The sequence below is a fragment of the Bufo bufo genome, chromosome 2, assembly GCF_905171765.1.
Source record: "Bufo bufo chromosome 2, aBufBuf1.1, whole genome shotgun sequence".
Classification (NCBI taxonomy): Eukaryota; Metazoa; Chordata; class Amphibia; order Anura; family Bufonidae; genus Bufo; species Bufo bufo.
The window spans coordinates 801611958-801636204 of record NC_053390.1 but is presented as its reverse complement, the minus strand read 5'-3'; the positions used below and the strand labels follow the sequence as shown (position 1 = coordinate 801636204).

General features: G+C 42.4%; 1 protein-coding gene across 6 annotated transcripts in view; it reads left to right on the top strand.

The window, feature by feature from the left end:
* The window catches only part of CTNNA2 (catenin alpha 2), a 2102590-nt gene that overhangs the window by 194748 nt on the left and 1883595 nt on the right, over positions 1-24247 (top strand). For all 6 annotated transcript variants that reach the window (XM_040419295.1, XM_040419296.1, XM_040419294.1 and 3 more), the window contains exon 3: positions 16263-16429. In XM_040419295.1, coding sequence (XP_040275229.1) covers positions 16263-16429 — 167 coding nt within the window. The remainder of the gene's footprint in view (positions 1-16262; positions 16430-24247) is intronic.

The following is a 24247-nucleotide window of genomic DNA, read 5'->3' as shown; positions in this document are numbered from 1 at the left end:
ATAACTACTATAATACTGCTCCTATGTCCAAGAATATAACTACTATAATACTGCCTCCTATGTACAAGAATATAACTACTATAATACTGCTCCTATGTACAAGAATATAACTACTATAATACTGCCTCCTATGTACAAGAATATAACTACTATAATACTGCTCCTATGTGCAAGAATATAACTACTATAATACTGCTTCTATGTACAAGAATAGAACTACTATAATACTGCTCCTATGTATAAGAATATAACTGCTATAATACTGCTCCTATGTACAAGAATATAACTACTATAATACTGCTCCTATGTACAAGAATATAACTACTATAACACTGCCTCCTATGTACAAGAATATAACTACTATAATACTGCTCCTATGTATAAGAATATGACTACTATAATACCGCTCCTATGTACAAGAACATAACTACTATAATACTGCTCCTATGTACAAGAATATAACTACTATAATACTGCTCCTATGTATAAGAATATAACTACCATAATACTGCTCCTATGTACAAGAATATAACTACTATAATACTGCTCCTATGTATAAGAATATAACTGCTATAATACTGCTCCTATGTACAAGAATATAACTACTATAATACTGCTCCTATGTACAAGAATATAACTACTATAACACTGCCTCCTATGTACAAGAATATAACTACTATAATACTGCTCCTATGTACAAGAATATAACTACTATAATACTGCTCCTATGTATAAGAATATAACTACCATAATACTGCTCCTATGTACAAGAATATAACTACTATAATACTGCTCCTATGTATAAGAATATAACTGCTATAATACTGCTCCTATGTACAAGAATATAACTACTATAATACTGCTCCTATGTACAAGAATATAACTACTATAACACTGCCTCCTATGTACAAGAATATAACTAATATAATACTGCTCCTATGTATAAGAACATAACTACTATAATACTGCTCCTATGTACAAGAATATAACTACTATAATACTGCTCCTATGTATAAGAATATAACTACTATAATACTGCCTCCTATGTACAAGAATATAACTACTATAATACTGCCTCCTAAGTACAAGAATATAACTACTATAATACTGCTCCTATGTACAAGAATATAACTACCATAATACTGCTCCTATGTACAAGAATATAACTACTATAATACTGCTCCTATGTACAAGAATATAACTACTATAATACTGCTCCTATGTACAAGAATATAACTACTATAATACTGCTCCTATGTACAAGAATATAACTACTATAATACTGCTCCTATGTACAAGAATATAACTACTATAATACTGCTCCTATGTACAAGAATATAACTACTATAATACTGCCTCCTATGTACAAGAATATAACTACTATAATACTACTCCTATGTACAAGAATATAACTACTATAATACTGCCTCCTATGTACAAGAATATAACTACTATAATACTGCTCCTATGTACAAGAATATAACTACTGTAATACTGCCTCCTATGTACAAGAATATAACTACTATAATACTGCTCCTATGTACAAGAATATAACTACTATAATACTGCTCCTATGTACAAGAATATAACTACTATAATACTGCCTCCTATGTACAAGAATATAACTACTATAATACTGCCTCCTATGTACAAGAATATAACTACTATAATACTGCTCCTATGTACAGGAATATAACTACTATAATACTGCTCCTATGTACAAGAATATAACTACTATAATACTGCCTCCTTGTACAAGAATATAACTACTATAATACTGCTCCTATGTACAAGAATATAACTACTATAATACTGCTCCTATGTACAAGAATATAACTACTATAATACTTCTCCTATGTACAAGAATATAACTACTATAATACTGCTCCTATGTACAAGAATATAACTACTATAATACTGCTCCTATGTACAAGAATATAACTACTATAATACTGCCTCCTATGTACAAGAATATAACTACTATAATACTGCTCTTATGTACAAGAATATAACTACTATAATACTGCCTCCTATGTACAAGAATATAACTACTATAATACTGCTCCTATGTACAAGAATATAACTACTATAATACTGCTCCTATGTACAAGAATATAACTACTATAATACTGCTCCTATGTACAAGAATATAACTACTATAATACTGCCTCCTATGTACAAGAATATAACTACTATAATACTGCTCCTATGTACAAGAATATAACTACTATAATACTGCTCCTATGTACAAGAATATAACTACTATAATACTTCTCCTATGTACAAGAATATAACTACTATAATACTGCTCCTATGTACAAGAATATAACTACTATAATACTGCTCCTATGTACAAGAATATAACTACTATAATACTGCCTCCTTGTACAAGAATATAACTACTATAATACTGCTCCTATGTACAAGAATATAACTACTATAATACTGCTCCTATGTACAAGAATATAACTACTATAATACTTCTCCTATGTACAAGAATATAACTACTATAATACTGCTCCTATGTACAAGAATATAACTACTATAATACTGCTCCTATGTACAAGAATATAACTACTATAATACTGCCTCCTATGTACAAGAATATAACTACTATAATACTGCTCTTATGTACAAGAATATAACTACTATAATACTGCCTCCTATGTACAAGAATATAACTACTATAATACTGCTCCTATGTACAAGAATATAACTACTATAATACTGCCTCCTATGTACAAGAATATAACTACTATAATACTGATCTTATGTACATCAATGTCATATTGCTGCTTCCTATGTAGAAGAATAATACTATTATGCTACTGGTACTTTTCTAGGTGGTTTAGTTTTTTCATAGGGTTTGTTATGGATCTGAATTACAATCCACATAAGTATCTATACTGCACTTCTCTAGCTCTTACTTTTAAAGCCAGTTAAGATGTGCACATTGATATTGATGGTGATTCGGTGTTATCTGATGTCCCTATGACAAGCCTAATACGACAAATTGCAGAACAGAAAGTTTTGTCCTTGTGAAGTAGGAACATAGAGGCTTCAGAGATCTACAATAATAGGCTTAGAAGTTTAGTTATCAGAAATGATTATGCCCCCTGAATGGACGTCTAATGGTTCAATAAAAATGGTGTACCCCCTTTGAACCCTCTTAACCCATGCAGATGCATTATAGGGGCTTATATTGCAGGTTTTTCTGTATAGGGCATCTTCTTGGGCAACGTTATGCAAATAATTTGTGTGATTTATTATGTTGTTGTGTATATTTGTAAAGCGCTGAAGGTGCACTAGCTCTAAGGGTTGCTAAGTTTGCATTTCCTTCTGAGTTCTGTAACTTGACGGAACCAAAAAGACCCAAATAGTAACAGTAATGACATTAGATTCGCATTACAGACCCAGATCCCCTGTGATTCTACTGAAACAAACTTAGGTTATCACTCACTAGTTATTTTAGTATTTTATACTTTTGGTGGGCTTATGTGATAATGCTCAGCTGCATACCCAGCACTTAGAGGCAGAGCAGTGCATGCTATTCCGCAGTGCCTAAGGCTGAGTTCACACGAGCGTGTCCAGATTAGGTCCGGATAAGGTCCGGATACGTTGCGGCAAACCCACGCGGGTAGGTACCCAATTGCAGTCAGTTTTGACTGCGATTGCGTTCCGTTGTTCAGTTTTTATTGCGCGGGTGCAATGTGTTTTGCACGCGCGTGATAAAAAACTGACAGTGGTACCCAGACCCGAACTTCTTCACTGAAGTTCAGGTTTGGGTTCAAGGTTGTGTAGATTGTATTATTTTCCCTTATAACATGGTTATAAGGGAAAATAATTGCATTCTGAATACAGAATGCATAGTACAATAGGGCTGAAAGGGTTAAAATAAATAAATAATTGAACTCACCTTAATCCACTTGTTCGCGCAGCCGGCATCTCTTCTGTCTTCATCTGTGAGCAATAGGACCTTTGATGACGTCACTACGCTCATCACATGATCCATCACCATGTGATGAGCGTAGTGACGTCATCAAAGGTCCTATTGCTCACAGATAAAGACAGAAGGAGATGCCGGCTGCGCGAACAAGTGGATTAAGGTGAGTTCAATTATTTATTTATTTTTTTAACCCCTCCAGCCCTATTGTACCATGCATTCTGTATTCAGAATGCTATTATTTTCCCTTATAACCATGTTATAAGGGGAAATAATAATGATCGGGTCCCCATCCCGATCGTCTCCTAGCAACCGCGCGTGAAAATCGCACCGCATCCGCATTTGCTTGCGGATGCTTGCGATTTTCGCGCAACCCCGTTTATTTCTATGGGGCCTGCGTTACGTGAAAAACTCACAAAGAGGAGCATGCTGCGATTTTCACGCAACGCACAAGTGATGCGTGAAAATCACCGCTCGTGTGCACAGCCCCATAGAAATTAATGGGTCAGGATTCAGTGCGGGTGCAAAGCGTTCAACTCACGCATCGCATCCGCGTGGAAATATCGCCCCCGTGTGAAAGGGGCCTAAGTCTAAGTGTAAGTCAAACGGATCCGTCCTGACATTACATTGAAAGTCAACGGGGGACGGATCCGTTTACAATTGCACCAATATTGTGTCAATGTAAACAGATCCGTCCCCACTGACTTGCATTGTAAGTCAGCTCGGATCCGTTTGGCTCTGCATCGCCAGGTGGACACCAAAACGCTGCAAGCAGCGTTTTGGTGTCCGCCTCCAGAACGGAAAAGAGGCGGAACGGAGCGAAAGTGATGCATTCTGAACGGATCCGCATCCATTCAGAATGCATTGGCGCTAAACTGATCCGTTTGGGGCCGCTTATGAGAGCCTTGAAACGGATCTCACAGGCGGATCCAGAAACGCCAGTGTGAAAGTAGCCTAAGTCAGTCTTTATTTCTTGCCATTCCCCACTTGTATATTTGTTTTTGCAGCAACCGAAAAGCCGGGAAAAATAAAAAAAATAAAAAAATCACAACAACAATAACAACAAGGACATTTCTTGCGGCCCGGAATAGCGGTACATTATTACCAAGCTTTACTTATATGAAGGCAGGAATGAATAGCCTTACCACAGTAACATAAATCTCCTGCTTGGGTACTTTTTGTTCCCTCTGCTCGGATTTTAGGAAATAAAAAAAAGGACCAAAATCAGAATTACCGGAGAAGAATATCCAGAGAGGACTTTGTCTTTTTTTTTTTTACATTTTTGTAAAATCTGAAACTTTAAATCTATAAAACATCCCAGGGCTAAGAAAAGACATATCAAAAGAGAAGAGGAGGCATTGTATGTGTTAAGGGGATCTAAGTTGTCTCCAAGACATGTTGTAAAATATATTGTATTTTGTATCATTCACAGTACAGTCTGTGGTGTAAATGTAGCTGAAGCCACAAGGTAGAAAAGCCATAGGATAAAAGTTCTAGGCTGTAGAACAGGGAGGCAAAGTACTTAAAGAGGTTGTCCATTATGGGTTTTAGGGCATATCACTGTCAGATAGGTGTGGGTTCCACCTCTGGAGCCCACTCCTGTCTTCAGAACAGAACGCTGAAGAGAAGGGAAACCACACCATGCATGCGTATCACCGGAGCGAAGGACGGGTAAGGTTAGAAGAAAGAAGAATGTTTATAAAAAACCTGGAGAACATCTTTAAGCTCTCACATGCTGTGATCAATAGCAACTATGGCATCTGAGAGGTTAGTCAGAGGGAGAGCGCTCCTCCTCCACAGCAAAATTGTTGTGTGCAAATAGATTGTTGTCATGCAAGCGGTGCGGACCCACTGTGCCACTGACTGGCTATACCCTGGAGGTGTATGACTAAGTAACTACCTGGTCTTCACTACAGCCTCTGATGGTGAGTTTAGGCTTGGGCCATTTGGATAGTTACCAGGTGCCACTCCAGAGTAGTCCCTGGGTCAGTGGCAGCTGACCGGGGGGGGTCAGAGATACCGTTGCAAGCACCGAGGGGAAGGACATGGTCAAGAAATCCGGAGACGAGGCATTCAGCGATTAAGCAAAGTCTGTAAACGAAGTCTGAGGTCAGAGGCAGGTGTCAAACAAGCAAAATCTGTTAAATCAAAAGCGGGGTCTGGTACACAGAAAAGCAGAAACTCCAAAAATACCTTCACACTAGGAACTAGACAAGCTAGTGACCAAAATTGCTCAGGTGCCTTCCAGGGGCAGGAAGAAGAGCCTTTAAATAATTCCTGAAACCCAGCCATAGGCTGGGGAGATAGAGGGCGTGTACGTGCTGCCTCACGAGGGAGGGAAGACACGCCCATGCACGCCCTAACGACAGTTCAGAATTTAAGAAGGAAGTAAACCCTGGCACGGAGAACAGATAAAACTGTTAAGATACCTGCTGCCCGCGCTTGTAAGCATGGCACATGGCAGCAGGAGAAAAAGAGGGAGCCCGATGCCCGTGCCCACCTGTAGGACCAGCAGCGCAGGCTCGGAACGCTGGACTAACAGTTGTAATGGCAGCCTGGGGTCTAGTGAAGGGTTCCCAAATCTGCCATTGTAATCCTATTACTAAAATAAGAAAACATCAAAATCACCATAGAGTGCAATACTAAAGCATTGCAGTCTGTGGTATAAATGATTTAAGCCCCCTTTTGGGGGGTCTAAAAAAGTAAAGAAATTGTTTTGAAAAAAATATATTAAAAGTTCAAATCAAACCCTATCACAATAATATAAAAATATGTAACCATAAAAAAAAAAATTATTAATATCACCAGGTTCATACTATGAAAATATAAAAGTACAGTCGTGGCCAAAAGTTTTGAGAATGACACAAATATTCGTTTTCACAAAGTTTGCTGCTAAACTGCTTTTAGATCTTTGTTTCAGTTGTTTCTGTGATGTAGTGAAATATAATTACACGCACTTCATACGTTTCAAAGGCTTTTATCGACAATTACATGACATTTATACAAAGAGTCAGTATTTGCAGTGTTGGCCCTTCTTTTTCAGGACCTCTGCAATTCGACTGGGCATGCTCTCAATCAACTTCTGGGCCAATTCCTGACTGATAGCAACCCATTCTTTCATAATCACTTCTTGGAGTTTGTCAGAATTAGTGGGTTTTTGTTTGTCCACCCGCCTCTTGAGGATTGACCACAAGTTCTCAATGGGATTAAGATCTGGGGAGTTTCCAGGCCATGGACCCAAAATGTCAACGTTTTGGTCCCCGAGCCACTTAGTTATCACTTTTGCCTTATGGCACGGTGCTCCATCGTGCTGGAAAATGCATTGTTCTTCACCAAACTGTTGTTGGATTGTTGGAAGAAGTTGCTGTTGGAGGGTGTTTTGGTACCATTCTTTATTCATGGCTGTGTTTTTGGGCAAAATTGTGAGTGAGTCCACTCCCTTGGATGAGAAGCAACCCCACACATGAATCGTCTCAGGATGCTTTACTGTTGGCATGACACAGGACTGATGGTAGCGCTCACCTTTTCTTCTCCGGACAAGCCTTTTTCCAGATGCCCCAAACAATCGGAAAGAGGCTTCATCAGAGAATATGACTTTGCCCCAGTCCTCAGCAGTCCATTCACCATACTTTCTGCAGAAGATCAATCTGTCCCTGGTGTTTTTTTTGGAGAGAAGTGGCTTCTTTGCTGCCCTTCTTGACACCAGGCCATCTTCCAAAAGTCTTCGCCTCACTGTGCGTACAGATGCGCTCACACCTGCCTGCTGCCATTCCTGAGCCAGCTTTGCACTGGAGGCACTCCGATCCCGCAGCTGAATCCTCTTTAGGAGACGATCCTGGGGCTTGCTGGACTTTCTTGGATGCCCTGAATTATTCTTAACAAGAATTGAACCTCTTTCCTTTAAGTTCTTGATGATCCTATAAATTGTTGATTGAGGTGCAATCTTAGTAGCTACAATTTCCTTGCCTGTGAAGCCATTTTTATGCAACGCAATGATGGCTGCACGCGTTTCTTTGCAGGTCACCATGGTTAACAATGGAAGAACAATGATTTCAAGCATCACCCTCCTTTTAACATGTCAAGTCTGCCATTTTAACCCATTCAGCCTGACAATATGATCTCCAGCCTTGTGCTCGTCAACATTCTCACCTGAGTTAACAAGACGATTACTGAAATGATCTCAGCAGGTCCTTTAATGACAGCAGTGAAATGCAGTGGAAAGTTTTTTTTGGGATTAAGTTAATTTTCATGGTAAAGAAGGACTATGCAATTCATCTGATCACTCTTCATAACATTCTGGAGTATATGCAAATTGCTATTATAAAAACTTAAGCAGCAACTTTTCCAATTTCCAATATTTATGTAATTCGCAAAACTTTTGGCCACGACTGTACAGTTAACATTGTAATCACTGTTTTTTGGTCAACCTGCCTACTGATAAAAAATGTATTAAAAAGTAAACAATAAGTTGTACATACCTCAAAATGGTACCAATGAACACTGCAGCTTGCCCCACAAAGAAGGAGCCCTCACACAGCTCTGTAGATGATGTGCAAGAAATAGTGCCAAAATAACAAGGAAAAACAAACAAAGAAAATTGCCTTGGTCCTTAAAGGAGATCTCGGAGACTTTTCTAATGACACCCGGGACTGTTTGAACTGTTTGAGAAGGCACCGGCGCTCGCAGTAGAGCCATGGCCTTCTCCAGTTTGTCCTAGGCCATGTGACTTCACGTTCATTTGGTCACATGACCTAGGAGCAGCTCAGCTTCTTTGAAGTGAATGGGGCTGAGCTGCAATACCAATCACAGCCACTATACAATGTACGGCGCTGTGCTTGGTGAGCTGAGAGAAGACCACGTGCTACTATAGGCGCCAGTGCCTTCTCAAACAGCTGATCAGCGGGGTTCCAGGTGTCAGACCCTGATCATTGGATACTGATGACTTATTCAGTGGGTAGGTCATCAGTTAAAAAAATTCATTTTAAGGGGTTAAAGATAGCTGTAATATCTGCCTACCTACCTTGTTCCAGAGCTAAGACTTTAGTGGCATATCCACTGGACTTTTCAAAAACGTCTGATAGTTGTGGATCTCACCAGCATCTAACCCCAGAATGGGGGCCCCTGACCCCAACATGCCTGATAAGGTGGCTTCCGCTGGAGAAGAAGGGGAGATAATTAGGGTTACTCATCTGCTTCTCCCATAGCTGGCCAGTGGCTGGCTCACCGGTTGGGACAGGTTGAGGATCCTAGAGGGTGGGATATCAGGATATGCTATAAATGTCTAAGGTGAGGATACTCCTGGACGATCTTGGCGTAGAATACAATATCAGTAGCCACCTTTCCCCCACCCACCATGTTTCTTTTATAATAATGGCGTCTTTTTACATCACAAGCAGGCTTTTAGGCCCCATGAGTAACAGGGCTTTACTGTGGCCGGTTCATCTCTACATCCGATAACCACACCCTTGCTTTGCTCGGAAGGGAAAACAATGTGGGGACCGCTTACAATACCAGACACAGCCAATGGACAAGAGTGGCGCTGTTTTTGGAAAATAAAAGAAGACCTTTTTTAAAAAAAATCCTGAACAACTCCTTTAAGGAGTCACACTTTCCTTAGTATAGGTGGAGCGGTTGACTGATGACCTTCATCATGCACTGGCTTTCTGATGAAATTGAGGACGGCTTGTGCTGATGCACAGAAGCCAATCTGAATAAGCAGAGCTTCAGTATAAAGCAAGGAGCTGGAACATCACATTATCCCAAGCCTCTGATGAGATAGGAGGTGGATTTTAGACTACGGGAGTCCCTGATAGGTGTTTTGGGTTTAGAAAAAAAACCTTTAAAGAGGTTCTCCACCCATTTAACTTTATTCTGTGGAATAAAGCTTTTTTACATAGTACTTACCCTCCCTTACTTACTGCATGCTGGGGGCTCTTCCGACCGGATGTGGCATTGTAGTCGATACACCTGAGCAGGAAGAGAAGCCGTCACATCTGGTCAGAACCTGGGTGGAAGATCCGCAGTGTGCATGAGTGTATCGGAGATGGCGGCATTGGGCGAGCGAGGGAGGGTAAGCACTGTGCAAGGGCAAATGCACACGTTCAGGATTTATTTGCGCAGAATCCGCAGGGAAATTCGTGCAGACGATCCGCATCAATTGGTGAGGATTTACATGCAGATTTGATGCGGAATCGGTGCAGATTTTTTTCTCCCCATTGAAGTGAATAGATCCGGCCACAAACATTAAAATTTAATTGACCCACTGCAGATTTTAAAATCTGGACTGCTGGTCAAAATTTGTGCGAAAAAAAATCTGTGCATGAGAATTTCAAATTCTCATAGAATAGAATGTACATGACCTGCGGTGCGGATTTTCCACACGCAAATCCTGATCGTGTGCATTTAGTCTAAAAGAGCTTCCTTCCGCAGGTTAGTTTGAACTACTAACGGCAGGAGAACCCCTTTAAGTGCGAGTTACACTGACATGGGATTCTATTCCATTTCCCATGTGACACCGACAGCACACGATACAAATCTTTCGGCCACCTCACTGCAGCCGGGAGAGCAACATAACATATTATCCGCCCCATCAATCAGAATTTCCGAAGGTGTCGTTTTACGTTGTTGGCTTTCCGCAGAATTGAAGATGCAATTATATGGTCTGGAAATTTTAATTTAATTATATGGTCTAGAAATTATTATTATTATTTTTTTTTTTTAAGACTGCTTCTCTTTATTTACCCTGCAGCGACCAAGTGGTAATAATTCAAAAAGTTGTTTTTCTCTCCCGTGGAGTCAAAACATGAACCCCCCTCAAAATACGATTCAAATCTACACGGCCGCAAGTCAGAGCATCACTATGAAACAGTTCCTTCAAGGCAATGTCTACCCTCGCTTATTTTCTCATCAGATGGGTTCAATATCCTGCACTGATTCAGTTCTTAATATATCTTCATAGCAGCTGAAGCTCCACTTTTTGGATACAGAGCTCCAAATCCCCCTGCAAACCCATACAGGAAATTGATAAATATTTGTCTCCCTGAACCCACCACTAGGGGGAGTTTAGGAGCTTACTGCATACTGTGTGATTACCCAATTCAGTGTATAAAGCGTATACAATAACCTCCTGAGCTCCCCCTAGAGGTGGCTGCAGGTAGCCAATGTTTTGTCATTTACCTCTATGTCTATGCAGGGGATTAGATGTTCCCACCACTATAAAGATGAATTGATACAATTTTTAGTTCATAATATTGGACTAAAAAAAATAGGGTTAAAAAGTGGACATTCGTATTAAGATAGTCCTCGTCAAATATAAGTTTCTGGGAAATATCGCTGCAGGGGGCTCCCTCAAGTACATAAAACCAGCTCTGCCATACTACAGAGCTCAAGTGAGAGATGTCCTTCTTTTATACGTGGCACATATTATGGTGGTACATGGCTGACTTTCTTCAGCCTGTGGTACAGATTTATATGATTCTCTTCAGCTTGGTCATATCAGGCAGGTGATGACGGCCTGTTGCCTGCTGTTCCATGACTGTAATGGACTTTTCAGTGTCAGCTTTGTACTGTGTGTAAATGTTGTCGGAAGCAGACACCAGCTCTGACCATCCCAAGATGTACGGTAAGTGCTCCAGTCTTAAGGGGATGCCTATGGTTGGCACTGAGGGGGCGTCTGAGACTGAGTCACTATATTTTGCGACACTGATAGCAAACTTTAAGCTGCCAGGTAAATGGGTTAGGCCATGATTGATGCAAAAAGCGAAAATCAGACCTCATATAGTATATGACAATCTCTGTAGAACCAGCTCCGTACCTCACGTGGATCCAGAGATCTCCAGTTGCTCTTCTAGATTTATTTATAGCAGGGTTCTGAGGGTATGTGTCCTTTCTCATGGGCATATGCTTTCTGCTGCAGCTCTACCCCTATCACAGGGCAGGGGGCATGTCTTTCTTAGGGAGTGTCTCCTTCCTGCTGCAGCTCTCTCTCTGTAAATGTCGCAGCTTTTTCCAGTAGATGGGGCTGGTGGCAGTTGAAAGATGGAACTGAGCATGTGCGACCACCTCAACAATGCTACTGGATGGAGAAATAAGAAAAAGACTAAACAGTGAGAGAAGTGGCTTAGCTGGGTGAGAGGACTATTTTGAGGATCTGAGAGTACTAGGTCTTCTTGTGGAGAGCACCTAGTGGGGGTAAGGAGACTAGTGCTCCTGTGGTAAAAAGGCCTCTCACCCACCAGTCAGTTCTCTCTGCACTTAGGAGATGTCTGCAAATGAGATCCTGGCTAAGGAGAAGTTAATTTGCATACCCTTTTCCCACAGTAGCATTGCATGGTCTACAAGACTCCACACACCCCTACTGGATCCATGATAGGCTTAGATACACTGGACAGTCTCACACAAACTAGACTTAGGTACCCTGGTAAGTTTTGCATAATAGATTTAGATACCTTGGCAGTACCACACATAATAGGCTTATATATAGTCGACAGTATTGTAACACGCCAGAGTGGTGTTACCACTCTTGAACCCTGCTACTGTCTTTTTTGGGCTAACACCAATGCCATCTATGTATTTTGTCCAGGTCCTCCACACTGTGCTTTTCTAATCTGTTTGCAACTTTTATGTTCATGTAATATGCCTGGTTCACCAGGAGGTGGCAGCAAACACGGCGGAGCTGTACTTACCGTTCTATTCTAACCCCCTCTAGAGAGAAGTGGGCTTGCCCTACCTCCTGAAGGAAGGGTGGGGACCAGTTAGTTCCAGTTTTAGGGGCACGTCTCTGCTGGATGTGCCCATGCTAGCCAAAGCACCTTAAGCTCTGCTGGCCATGGAGGCCAAAGCTTGAAGCCTCAGGAGCCAGGAGAAAAGTTCCCTGGCATAAGCTAGAATCAGACTACAAAGTGAAGTACAGCATACAGAAGGAGCTAAGTTATACAGCCAGCCTGTGAGTACAGCAGAGTCAGAGAGAAACAGAGATATAGCAGAGTTGAGTTTGCCTGCCAGTTTCATGTTAAAGCCTGCTGGAACGTTTATTCAAAGTAAAGCTGCCATTGAACTTTATCTCAAAGTCTGGACTCAAGTTATTCTTTTATCCCTCAATTATTCGCCCTATTTATTGCTTCGGAGCCAAAGCATGGGGTCCAGCAGTATCCAGGTAGGAGCACCGTGACACATAGAGACATTTTAGGCCACACTATACCTCTCGGCATTCCTACACCTGGGATGCGAATTATAAAGGGCCATGGGGGTGGAGTATGTTGCAGTATCACACATGATGCAATAAACTTAGATACACTAGACAGTATGATACATGATAGGCTTAGATGCTCTGGACAATGTCTCAAATTATATACTTAGATACACTGCGATATACATCAGGCTTAAATACACTGGGCAGTACCACATGTAACAGGCTTACAGATACTGGACAGAACCAGACATGAAAGACTTGGATACACTGGACTGGTTGCCAACAGTCTCAAGACAATCCAGGCACATTGGGATATTTGCTAACCAAAACAGGCAGAGTTTATATATTCCTGGGGGGTTTGGTGTATACCCAGGAAGTGAGGCTTAAATGCCCCTAATCGGTGTAGTGGGCATCGGGGCATAGTGCAGCTCAGCATCCATTCAAGTGCCCAGAAGAGCTGATCCGTTATGAAGTATTGGACCCCCACTGATGTGACATTGACCTGTCCTAAAGATAGGCCATCGGTGTCTAAACACTGGACAACCTCTTTAAGTTCAGAATTGCTGCCATGGCTGAAAGTTTGCCCCTGTTGCAGCGGTCACTCCACCTACCTGAACCGTTGGACTAATGTAATACTGAAGCCTTCATCATTATGCCCCTTAAGGGTACTTTCACACTAGCATTTTTTTATTCCGGCAGGCAGTTTCGATAACGGAACTGCCTGACGGATCCGGCAAGCCGTGTACAAACGGAAAGCCTTTTTTTTCCCGGATCAGTTGCACGGATTTGGTGAAATACCGGATCCGTCTCATCCGGTATCATCTGGAATAAGATCAAAATGAAAAATAGCTCCTCCTATGTCCCGGCGCATGCGCAGACTGGAAAACCGAATCCGGCGATGCAGTAATTTCCGGAACACTCCGGCATTAATACATCTCTATGGAAATGAATGCCGGATCCGGCAAGTGCGGTATTGTTCTGGGATTATCACCGGGAAAAATACTGCAGCATGCTGTGGCATTTTGTCCGGTTAAATACCGTACAAGGTACGGAACGGAAGACATCCTGATGCATACTGAGCGGATTGCTTTCCATTCAGAATGCATTAGGACAAGAGTATTGAGACCCTTTACCGGATTTGAATACCGGAAAATAATGCTAGTGTGAAAGTACCCTAAGACTGGAGCACTTACCGTACATCTTGGGATGGTCAGAGCTGGTGTCTGCTTCCGACAACATTTACACACAGCACAAAGCTGACACTGAAAAGTCCATTACAGTCATGGAACAGCAGGCAACAGGCCGTCATCACCTGCCTGATATGACCAAGCTGAAGAGAGTCATATAAATCTGTACCACAGGCTGAAGAAAGTCAGCCATGTACCACCATAATATGTGCCACGTATAAAAGAAGGACATCTTTAACTTGAGCTCTGAAGGATGGCAGAGCTGGTTTTAGGTACTGCCCTAAAACTTTGCGATATTTCCCAGAAACGTATATTTGACGAGGACTATCTTAATACGAATGTCCACTTTTTAACCCAATTATTTTCAGTCCCATATTATGAACTAAAAATTGTATCAATTCATCTTTATAGTGGTGGGAACATCTAATCCCCTGCATAGACATAGAGGTAAATTATAAAACTCTGGCTACCTGCAGCCACCTCTAGGGGGAGCTCAGGAGGTTATTGTATACTCATTACTCCTAAACTCTACTGGTGGCTGCAGGCAGACAAATATTTATCAATTACCTGTATGGGTTTGCAGGGGGATTTGGAGCTCTTTATCCAAAAAGTGGAGCTTCGGCTGTTATGAAGATATATTAAGAACTGAATGAGTGCAGGATATTGAACCCCTTTGATGAGAAAATAAGCGAGGGTAGACATTGCCTTGAAGGAACTATTTCATAGTGATGACTCCATAGTCGGCTTGGTGACACTACAGTAAACACTGATATCACTACAGCTGCAATTGGTAACACTATAAACACGATTGCTCTCACTGCAGCAACCATTGATGACATGCTCACACTTAAGTGACAGAGTATAGAGACAACCCAATGATGACACAATGGCCACCACTGTTGAAACTACAGCCACCATTGACGACACTACAGTCACCACTGATGATATGTATTCGCAAGCTACATGTGGTATCTCTCACCATTAGACAGCCTGTCCAGGGCCTACGCACACAAGGCATTTCCCCGATTTTAGTGCAGTACCTTTTCTCCCGGTACTCCAGCTGGGGTTTCCCAAGACCTACATAGCACATATGTAACATATCACATTACATATCTAAATGGCAAATCATGGTGACACCTTCCAGTGAGGAGAACACATAACATATACATATTGGCATAATGATGAAGGCTTCAGTATGACATTAGTCCAACTGTTCAGGTGTGAGCATGAGCATATTATCAATGGCTGCTGTAGTGAAAGCAATGGTGTCTGTAGTGTCATTAGTGGTGGCTTTGGTGTCATCAATGGTGGCTGTAGTGTCATCAGTGGTGGTTATATTGTCATCAATGGTGGCTGTAGTGTCATCAGTGGTGGTTATATTGTCATCAATGGTGGCTGTAGTGTCATCAGTGGTGCTTGTATTGTCATCAGTGGCATCTGCAGTGTCATCAATGGTAGCTGTAGTGTCACCAAGGTGTCTGTAGGGTCATCAGTGGTGGCTCTGGTGTCATCAATGGTGGGTGTAGTGTAATCAGTGGTGGTTGTAATGGCATCAGTGGTGGATTTTGTGTCATCAGTGGTGGTTTTATTATCTTCAATGGTGGCTGTAGTGTCATCAGTGGTGGTTGTATTGTCATCACTGGTGGCTGTAGTGTCATCAGTGGCATCTGCAGCCTCATCAATGGCAGCTGTAGTGTCATCAATGGCGGCTGTGTTGTCACCTTTAATATCACAAATGGAGGAGAGGTACTCAGTGATTACAGATCTATCAGCCATGGCTCCTGAATGGAGGCAGCTGCTCGGTGCCCAACAATGGAAGTCATTGTCTAGATATCTGTACATGGAATGGACCATAATACATCATATATATTTGTACAACAGTGCTGAAATTAGCATCAGGACTTCTGGAGATGTGACCACATATTCTTCTCTCTGATTACAGGAGATACAATGCGGATTGCTTCATCAGAATTTGCAGATGATCCTTGCTCGTCGGTGAAGCGAGGCACCATGGTGAGGGCGGCCCGTGCACTACTTTCTGCTGTTACCCGCTTACTCATACTAGCAGACTTGGCGGATGTCATGAGGCTTCTGACACATTTAAAAATTGTAAGTGTCCTATGATTTCATCATTCTTTGGTCTAGTGCGCCTGTTTATGTGCATTTAGGGGCCCTCAACCTTACTGATCCCCCCAGCTGATGTTCTAGGTTGCCATTGCCTTCCACTTTCCGGTCCTGGCTTTATACACATGAAATGCCTAGAGATGCCGACTCAGCCAACATGGCCGGACTGAGACCAAAAAGCAGTTTAGGTAAACATAAGCCCCCCCAGCCTGAATTCAGTATTGACACCCCCTCATATTATTCATAATTTTGCTTTATTTGATTACACTCATTACCACTCTCTTAATATGTCAACTTCACCATCAGCATTGGAAAGATAATAAAAGTGGAACATAGAAACACCTACATCAATAGGGATTGACATACACTCAATGTTTCACTCAGGGACAAGTGTATATGCTGTATAACTAATAATACCACCATACAGTAACCATAAAATGGTACACAGGTGTCCTTTGCTATTAGATGTTCTCTTTCCTTTTTGTTCCCCATCTGGCCCAGACCACCATGATGACTTTTTCCTGTATAGCAACAAAACTAAGTTCAAACACTAGACAAGACTAGATAAATTCAGACTCGAGACCATAGTAAAGAAAACTGTTCAGACCCCCTGTTTAGCTTATGTTAAACTGCAGCTTAGACAGTATAATTGCAGTATGTTTGGCTGAGTTGGCATCTCCTGCCATTTCCTGCGCATCAAACTAGGGCCAGAGAATGGAAAGCAGGTAAGCATTGAACTATCTGAGGTGGCAAATCAGGATGAGTAATGCTTTTTTTTTTAACCCACTATGAGACATATATAAAAATGCACCCCCGATAAGGCCTCCTGCACACGAACGTATTTTTTTGCGGTCCGCAAAAACGGGTCCCGTTTTTCCGTGATCCGTGACCGTTTTTTCGTCCGTGGGTCTTCCTTGATTTTTGGAGGATCCACGGACATGAAAAAAAAGTCATGCGGAGCCAAACGGATCCGTCCTGAATTACAATGCAAGTCAATGGGGACGGATCCGTTTGACGTTGACACAATATGGTGCCATTTCAAACGGATCCGTCCCTATTGACTTTCAATGTAAAGTCTGGAGTCCCTTTTATACCATCGGATCTGAGTTTTCTCCAATCCGATGGTATATTTTAACTTGAAGCGTCCCCATCACCATGGGAACGCCCCTATGTTAGAATATACTGTCGGATATGAGTTAGATCGTGAAACCTCATTTCCGACGGTATATTCTAACACAGAGGCGTTCCCATGGTGATGGGGACGCTTCTAGTTAGAATATACTACAAACTGTGTACATGACTGCCCCCTGCTGCCTAGCAGCATCCGATCTCTTACAGGGGGCCGTGATCAGCACAATTAACCCCTCAAGTGCCGCACCTGAAGGGGTTAATTGTACTATCATATCCCCCTGTAAGAGATCAGGGCTGCCAGGCAGCAGGGGGCAGACCCCCCCCCCTCCCCAGTTTGAATATCATTGGTGGCCAGTGCGGCCCCCCCCCTCCCTCTATTGTAATAAATCGTTGGTGGCACAGTGTGCGGCCCCCCCCCCTTCCTCCCTCTATTGTAATAAATCGTTGGTGGCACAGTGTGCGGCCCCCCCCCTTCCTCCCTCTATTGTAATAAATCTTTGGTGGCACAGTGTGCGCACCCCCGCCCCCCCCCTTCCTCCCTCTATTGTAATAAATCGTTGGTGGCACAGTGTGCGGCCCCCCCCCTTCCTCCCTCTATTGTAATAAATCGTTGGTGGCACAGTGTGCGCCCCCCCGCCCCCCTTTCCTCCCTCTATTGTAATAAATCGTTGGTGGCACAGTGTGCGCCCCCCATCGGCCCCCCCCCTCCCTCTATAGCATTAACAACATTGGTGGCCAGTGTGCGGCCTCCCATCTCCCCCCCCCCGATCATTGGTGGCAGCGGGTCACTAGCAAAGATTCATACTTACCTGGGAGCTGCGATGTTCGTGTCCGGCCGGGAGCTCCTCCTACTGGTAAGTGACAGTTCATTTAGCAATGCGCCGCACAGACCTGAGGCTGTCACTTACCAGTAGGTGGAGTTCCCGGCCGGACACGAACATCGCAGCAGCCGGTAAGTATGAATCTTCTACTACTGTACTATTGCTATGTAACCATGGCAACCAGGACTGTAGTAACGTCCTGGTTGCCATGGTTACCGATCGGAGCCCCAGCGATTAAACTGGGACTCCGATCGGAACTCCGCTGCCACCAATGATGATGGGGGGGGGGGGGATGGGAGGCCGCACACTGGCCACCAATGTTGTTAATGCTATAGAGGGAGGGGGGGCCGATGGGGGGCGCACACTGTGCCACCAATGTTGTTAATGCTATAGAGGGAGGGGGGGCCGATGGGGGGCGCACACTGTGCCACCAACGAATTATTACAATAGAGGGAGGGAGGGGGGGGCGCACACTGTGCCACCAACGAATAATTACAATAGATGGGGGGGGGGGGCCGCACTGGCCATCAATGATATTCAAACTGGGGAGGGGGGGGGGTCTGCCCCCTGCTGCCTGGCAGCCCTGATCTCTTACAGGGGGATATGATAGTACAATTAACCCTTTCAGGTGCCGCACCTGAAGGGGTTAATTGTGCTGATCACGGCCCCCTGTAAGAGATCGGGTGCTGCCAGGCAGCAGGGGGCAGTCTTGTACACAGTTTGTAGTGTATTCTAACTAGAAGCGTCCCCATCACCATGGGAACGCTTCTGTGTTAGAATATACTGTCGGTTCTGAGTTTTCACGAAGTGAAAACTCAGCTTTGAAAAAGCTTTATGCAGACGGATCTTCGGATCCGTCTGTATAAAAAGTAACCTACGGCCACGGATCACGGACACGGATGCCAATCTTGTGTGCATCTGTGTTCTTTCACGGACCCATTGACTTGAATGGGTCCGTGAACCGTTGGCCGTGAAAAAAATAGGACAGGTCATATTTTTTTCACGGCCATGAAACACGGATCACGGATGCGGCTGCAAAACGGTGCATTTTCCGTTTTTTCCACGGACCCATTGAAAGTCAATGGGTCCGCGAAAAAAAACGGAAAACGGCACAACGGCCACGGGTGCACACAACGGTCGTGTGCAGGAGGCCTAAGAGATGTAGTTTGATATCACTCTGGTGCACTTTATCTTGAGGTCCTAAAGGTTGACAGATGGGCTAAAGTTAAGTGGTAACTTCTTAGATATGTTGTCACATTCATGGCTTGACAGCTGGGCTACAAGAAGTTTTTAGTTTGGCACTTTGTCTTACCATACTTGCAGAATTTTGGTTGATAAAAATGTAGGTTTGTTTTTTTTCCCTTCTTTTTGCTGCATATACTGTAAGTGGCTGCATATGTTAGGGTGCTGCCTCCCTGTGGTACTAATGAGAATGGCAGGTATCTTTTGTATAGTAGCTAGAACCGAACTATGAAAATAACATAGGACAGATATAATGGGGCACCATAGCAAAACTTAATATCCCCTTCTCATAAGATTTCTGTTGAATTTGATATTTTTTTCATTAATTGGACAGATTTTTGAATAAAAGGGCCTTACTTGCCCAACTTCTACATTGGAAAAAAGTTATTTTGGAACAACATATTTCTCAATATCTTTAGTCAAGACAACTGGCATAAATACACAGATAAATCTCCCTTTTAAATCTACTTCTTCTCTTCATATAGTACTGTATATTATCTGCTGCCGCCACCAGGGGGAGCTCACTGCATTAGTATTTATACAGTTACCATTAAATAATGAAAGCTGTACAATCTCTTTTCACTGATCTCCCCCTAGTGGCAGCTGCAGGAAATCACTGTGGCTTGTTGTGAGCTGTATGTTATAGTTAATTCATTGTTGTATGGTAGTATTATTTAGGCTTTTGTCTGGTATGTAGTATTATTTCAGTACTGTATGGTGGTTTTATATGAACTTTGTATAGTAGTGTTGTTTGCGAGCTGGATATCATAGCTAATTTGATGTATGGCGGTATTATTTAGACTTTAGTCTGGTATTAGTGGTATTGTTTGGGTTTTGTTTGCTGGTATTGTTTGAGCACTGTATAGTTTTAGTTAGGCCTGTTTCACATTTGCGTTAAAACAGACCTGACAGGCTCTTCTTGCCCGGAAAAGCCCGGTTCTGTGAATAGCGGCTGCTACCATGGCTGTTTATATAACGGTCTGGCCCTATTCACTACTTTCAGATTCAGCCGCTAACCAGCTAATATGCCGAGAGGCGGCTGGACGAAAACTGCTGCATGTAGCGTCAGTTGTCCGGCCACTTCTCTGCGGTCTGATCTCTGCCAGTCCCCATTATAGTTGATGGGGCTGGACATGGTATTCACGGATCCAGCAGAATGTTCCCAACTGGAGCACAAATGTCAAACAAGCCTCATTTGGATGTTATATAGTGATATTATTTAGACTTTTATGTGCTAGGTGGTATTATTTGGGCACTACAGTATATAGTGATAGTATATGAATTTGGGCTATGTATGGTGCTCTTGGTGTAGTTTTTTGGATATTTTATGGTGCTCTTTGTTAGACTTTTGTGTGGTAGTATTACCTGAGTCCTATATAGTGTTATTGTTTCAGCACTATATAGCATGGCTATTTGGAAATTGTATGCAGTTTTTTTTTAGATATCATACAATATCTAGGTAAGAACAATTGTCAGTTCTATTATCTTAGTATCCTAGAGTGCTTTGATGCAGTACAACTTTTTTCATTTGGTATATTATTATCTGGACATTGTGTGATAATGGGTTTTGTGGGATTCTATGGCAGTAGTATTTGGCACTGTGTGGAAGTAATGCACACAAATGAGTTACTAGCATTATTATTATAAAGTGGTATATTTTAGACACTGTATATGCAACGTCACACTAGGCCGCGCCTGGGGTATCTCTTGCCCCTTAGGAGGTTTCTACGAAATAAGTCCCTCTTGTAGAGCAAGTAAACATGACGCCAGCTGCGGTTAAGCAGCGGAAGCACAAGGCTCGCTTTTGTAGATGGTAGTGTTGGTACCCAGGGTAGGATTGAGTGGTGTAGAGTGGCCTACAGTCTCTGTAGATGTTATAAACACGTGTCACGGTGTACCTAACTAGATATCTGTGGATCCCAGACGTGGTGTAGTATGAAGCAGCTCAAAAGGGGTAGGTGAACTTGGATGGTGGATGAGTAGAATAAATGTAGTCCAGACTTGGTAGTAACATTGAACAGTTTCTTTTACTTGGCATGAATTGGTAATCCAAACAACTCTCAAACGATATCTTGGTCATCAGCAGGTATTCGCTTAAGTTTGGCAGGCAAATACTTCTCAGCTCTGCTATGTGTTAGCTCTCTCAGCTCTGCTATGCTTGACTGGATAAATAGGAAACTCTTCCTCTTCTGCTGCAACTTAGGTTAGCTGTAGTCTGTTGTCTGTCTCTTACTTGTAATCCTAGGAACTCTTGTCCTGGCTTCAAGCTCTGTTAGCTTGGGAGGCAATGCAAGCCCAGGAGGGGTCATGCAACCAGGTAGACTTCAGAGGCTGGGCCTCTGGGCCTAGCAGAGCAGACAGTGCTCTGCTGGCCTACTCACAACCTCTCCCTTAGGAGGGTAGACTAGACACTGACTCACTGAATAACTAAACTCCTCCCTCTCTAAAGAGGGTTGAGAGGAACCAGAAGGTTATTTTCAAGATAAACTATCTCTGCCAATGCTGCCGCCATCTGCTGGTGGACCAGGTAATTGCATGAACATAACAGTTACATGAATAAATATGCACATTATTAGGAGATGACAAGGAGTACATTAGGTAATACATACTAGCACATAGGAGATGGTAGCAAGGTGCTAAAAGGAAGTGGTAATGGCACTCCGGGACATTACATATACTGTATATTACTATTACTTGTGCACGGTGCATTGCTATTAATTAAAGATGAGCGAATCGATTCCCACAAAGTGGAATTCGATCAGAATTTCAGGATAAATTCGATTTGCCTCGAAGCCGACTTTCCTCGTGCTTCATGTTAACGAATCGATTTCACCTGAAATAGTGTAAAAAACAAAAAGAAAATCATACTTACCTCCTCCATTTGACCGCGATGGGCCGCTAGCCTCCATTTTGATTGAAGATCCTGTGCTGGATGACACAATCTTGCGCCGTGCGAGATTTCGCTCCAGATCTTTAAGCAAGATGGCGGCGGTCGGCCCGACGCGAGCAAATGGAGGCGGTAAGTTTGATTGAATTTTTTTTCAATTTTAATTTCACACCGTGATCATGTATGAACGCAGCATCTGAGGAGTACAATAATGGGGGCAGCGCTATTGCAGCTCCCTGTCATTGCACACGCTACTTACAAAAAAATGCGCTTCATGACAAAGTTATTCATCACTTATCATTTTTTGGGCGAATCAGCCGAATCGAACTTTCCATAAATTCACTCATCTCTACTATTAATCTTTGCATTCTGATGGTATTATCTGGCACTTTATGATGGTATGACATTGATACTATGTTGCATAGCTAAGGAAGTGTACAGCATGTTGGGAATATTTGGGCACTATTTAGCAGTATATTTAGGACACTACATATTACTGTTATTAGAGAACTGCATTAGGTTGGGCTGTCAGATGTTTTATTGGCACTATACTGCATAACTATCTAGATATTGGTACAATATAACGATACACTTTGAGCATGTACGATATTTGTGCTCCCAATGACAGATTGGGAATTTTACCGTGACCCTGATATTATATGTACATTTTTAATATAAGGTATCTCTAATATTTAAATCATTTACATGTAGCTTCTTGTATTCTCTTCTCCCACCATCCAACAAAAAGAGTTGAGGGCTTCACTTATATAATAATCCTGCCACAGATACTGTATGTAATAGGGAAAAGCCCTGTGCTGTTTAGGAGAGGGATCTCTCTGAGAAACTGGTGTCACATCCGTGCTCTTGGCTCTTCTCCATGTCTAAACACCTCTCCTGCCTCCTGGAGAAGACAGATGAATTAACATTGTCAGGTCATCAGCAGAGCTCTGGCCGAGACTCAATTACAATGTGGCTGTTCGCTCTGAGCCCTCACGTCTCCTGTCAATAGTCACCGCAGCTCTCATTACCGCTCTATAGTTATTGTTGTGTGGCCGCTCAACACCTTCTTCCTGAGTGGCAGATCTAATAGACAGTGCCTATCCAAGAGGGTCATACACAACATGCACCCAACAGTCGGCGGCCTGCTATGAAATTGATATAATCCATCATGAAGATGGTGAATCCAACAGATGTCAGAGTATTAAACATTATGGATTATTAAGATACCATGGAGAAGGGAGTAAAGTGAGATAAGATCCCAAAGGAAGACGTGCAACTGGGAATATTCCTGTAAACTTCTATATATTTGAAAGTTCTGATTAATGGAATTGTCAGACTGATTCCAGATTAAAGAATGCATCAAATATATTACATGACCCAAAAAAAAATATTATTTTCTCCACCAACCAACCAATTTGTTCTTAGCATTTTGACATTGTGTCTGGAGCCATTGTTCTTCCCCAATTTATTAACAAATAGTTTGGAGTATATAATTTTTTTAAAAATGTCAGCCATCTGAAGCTTACATCTTGCAAATAGCTCCAGACTCTCTCCAGACTTTATGGTTTGGATGGGAAACCTTTTCCGGGAATCCACCACAAGTACTGTACACAATGGTATAGTTAGATTCATCAATATAAAGAAGACCAATTTCTGTGGCTTTACATTACTTCAGCTGCTGTCTGACATTGTGTGTGTAGAAAAAGAAATTCCTCCATCGGC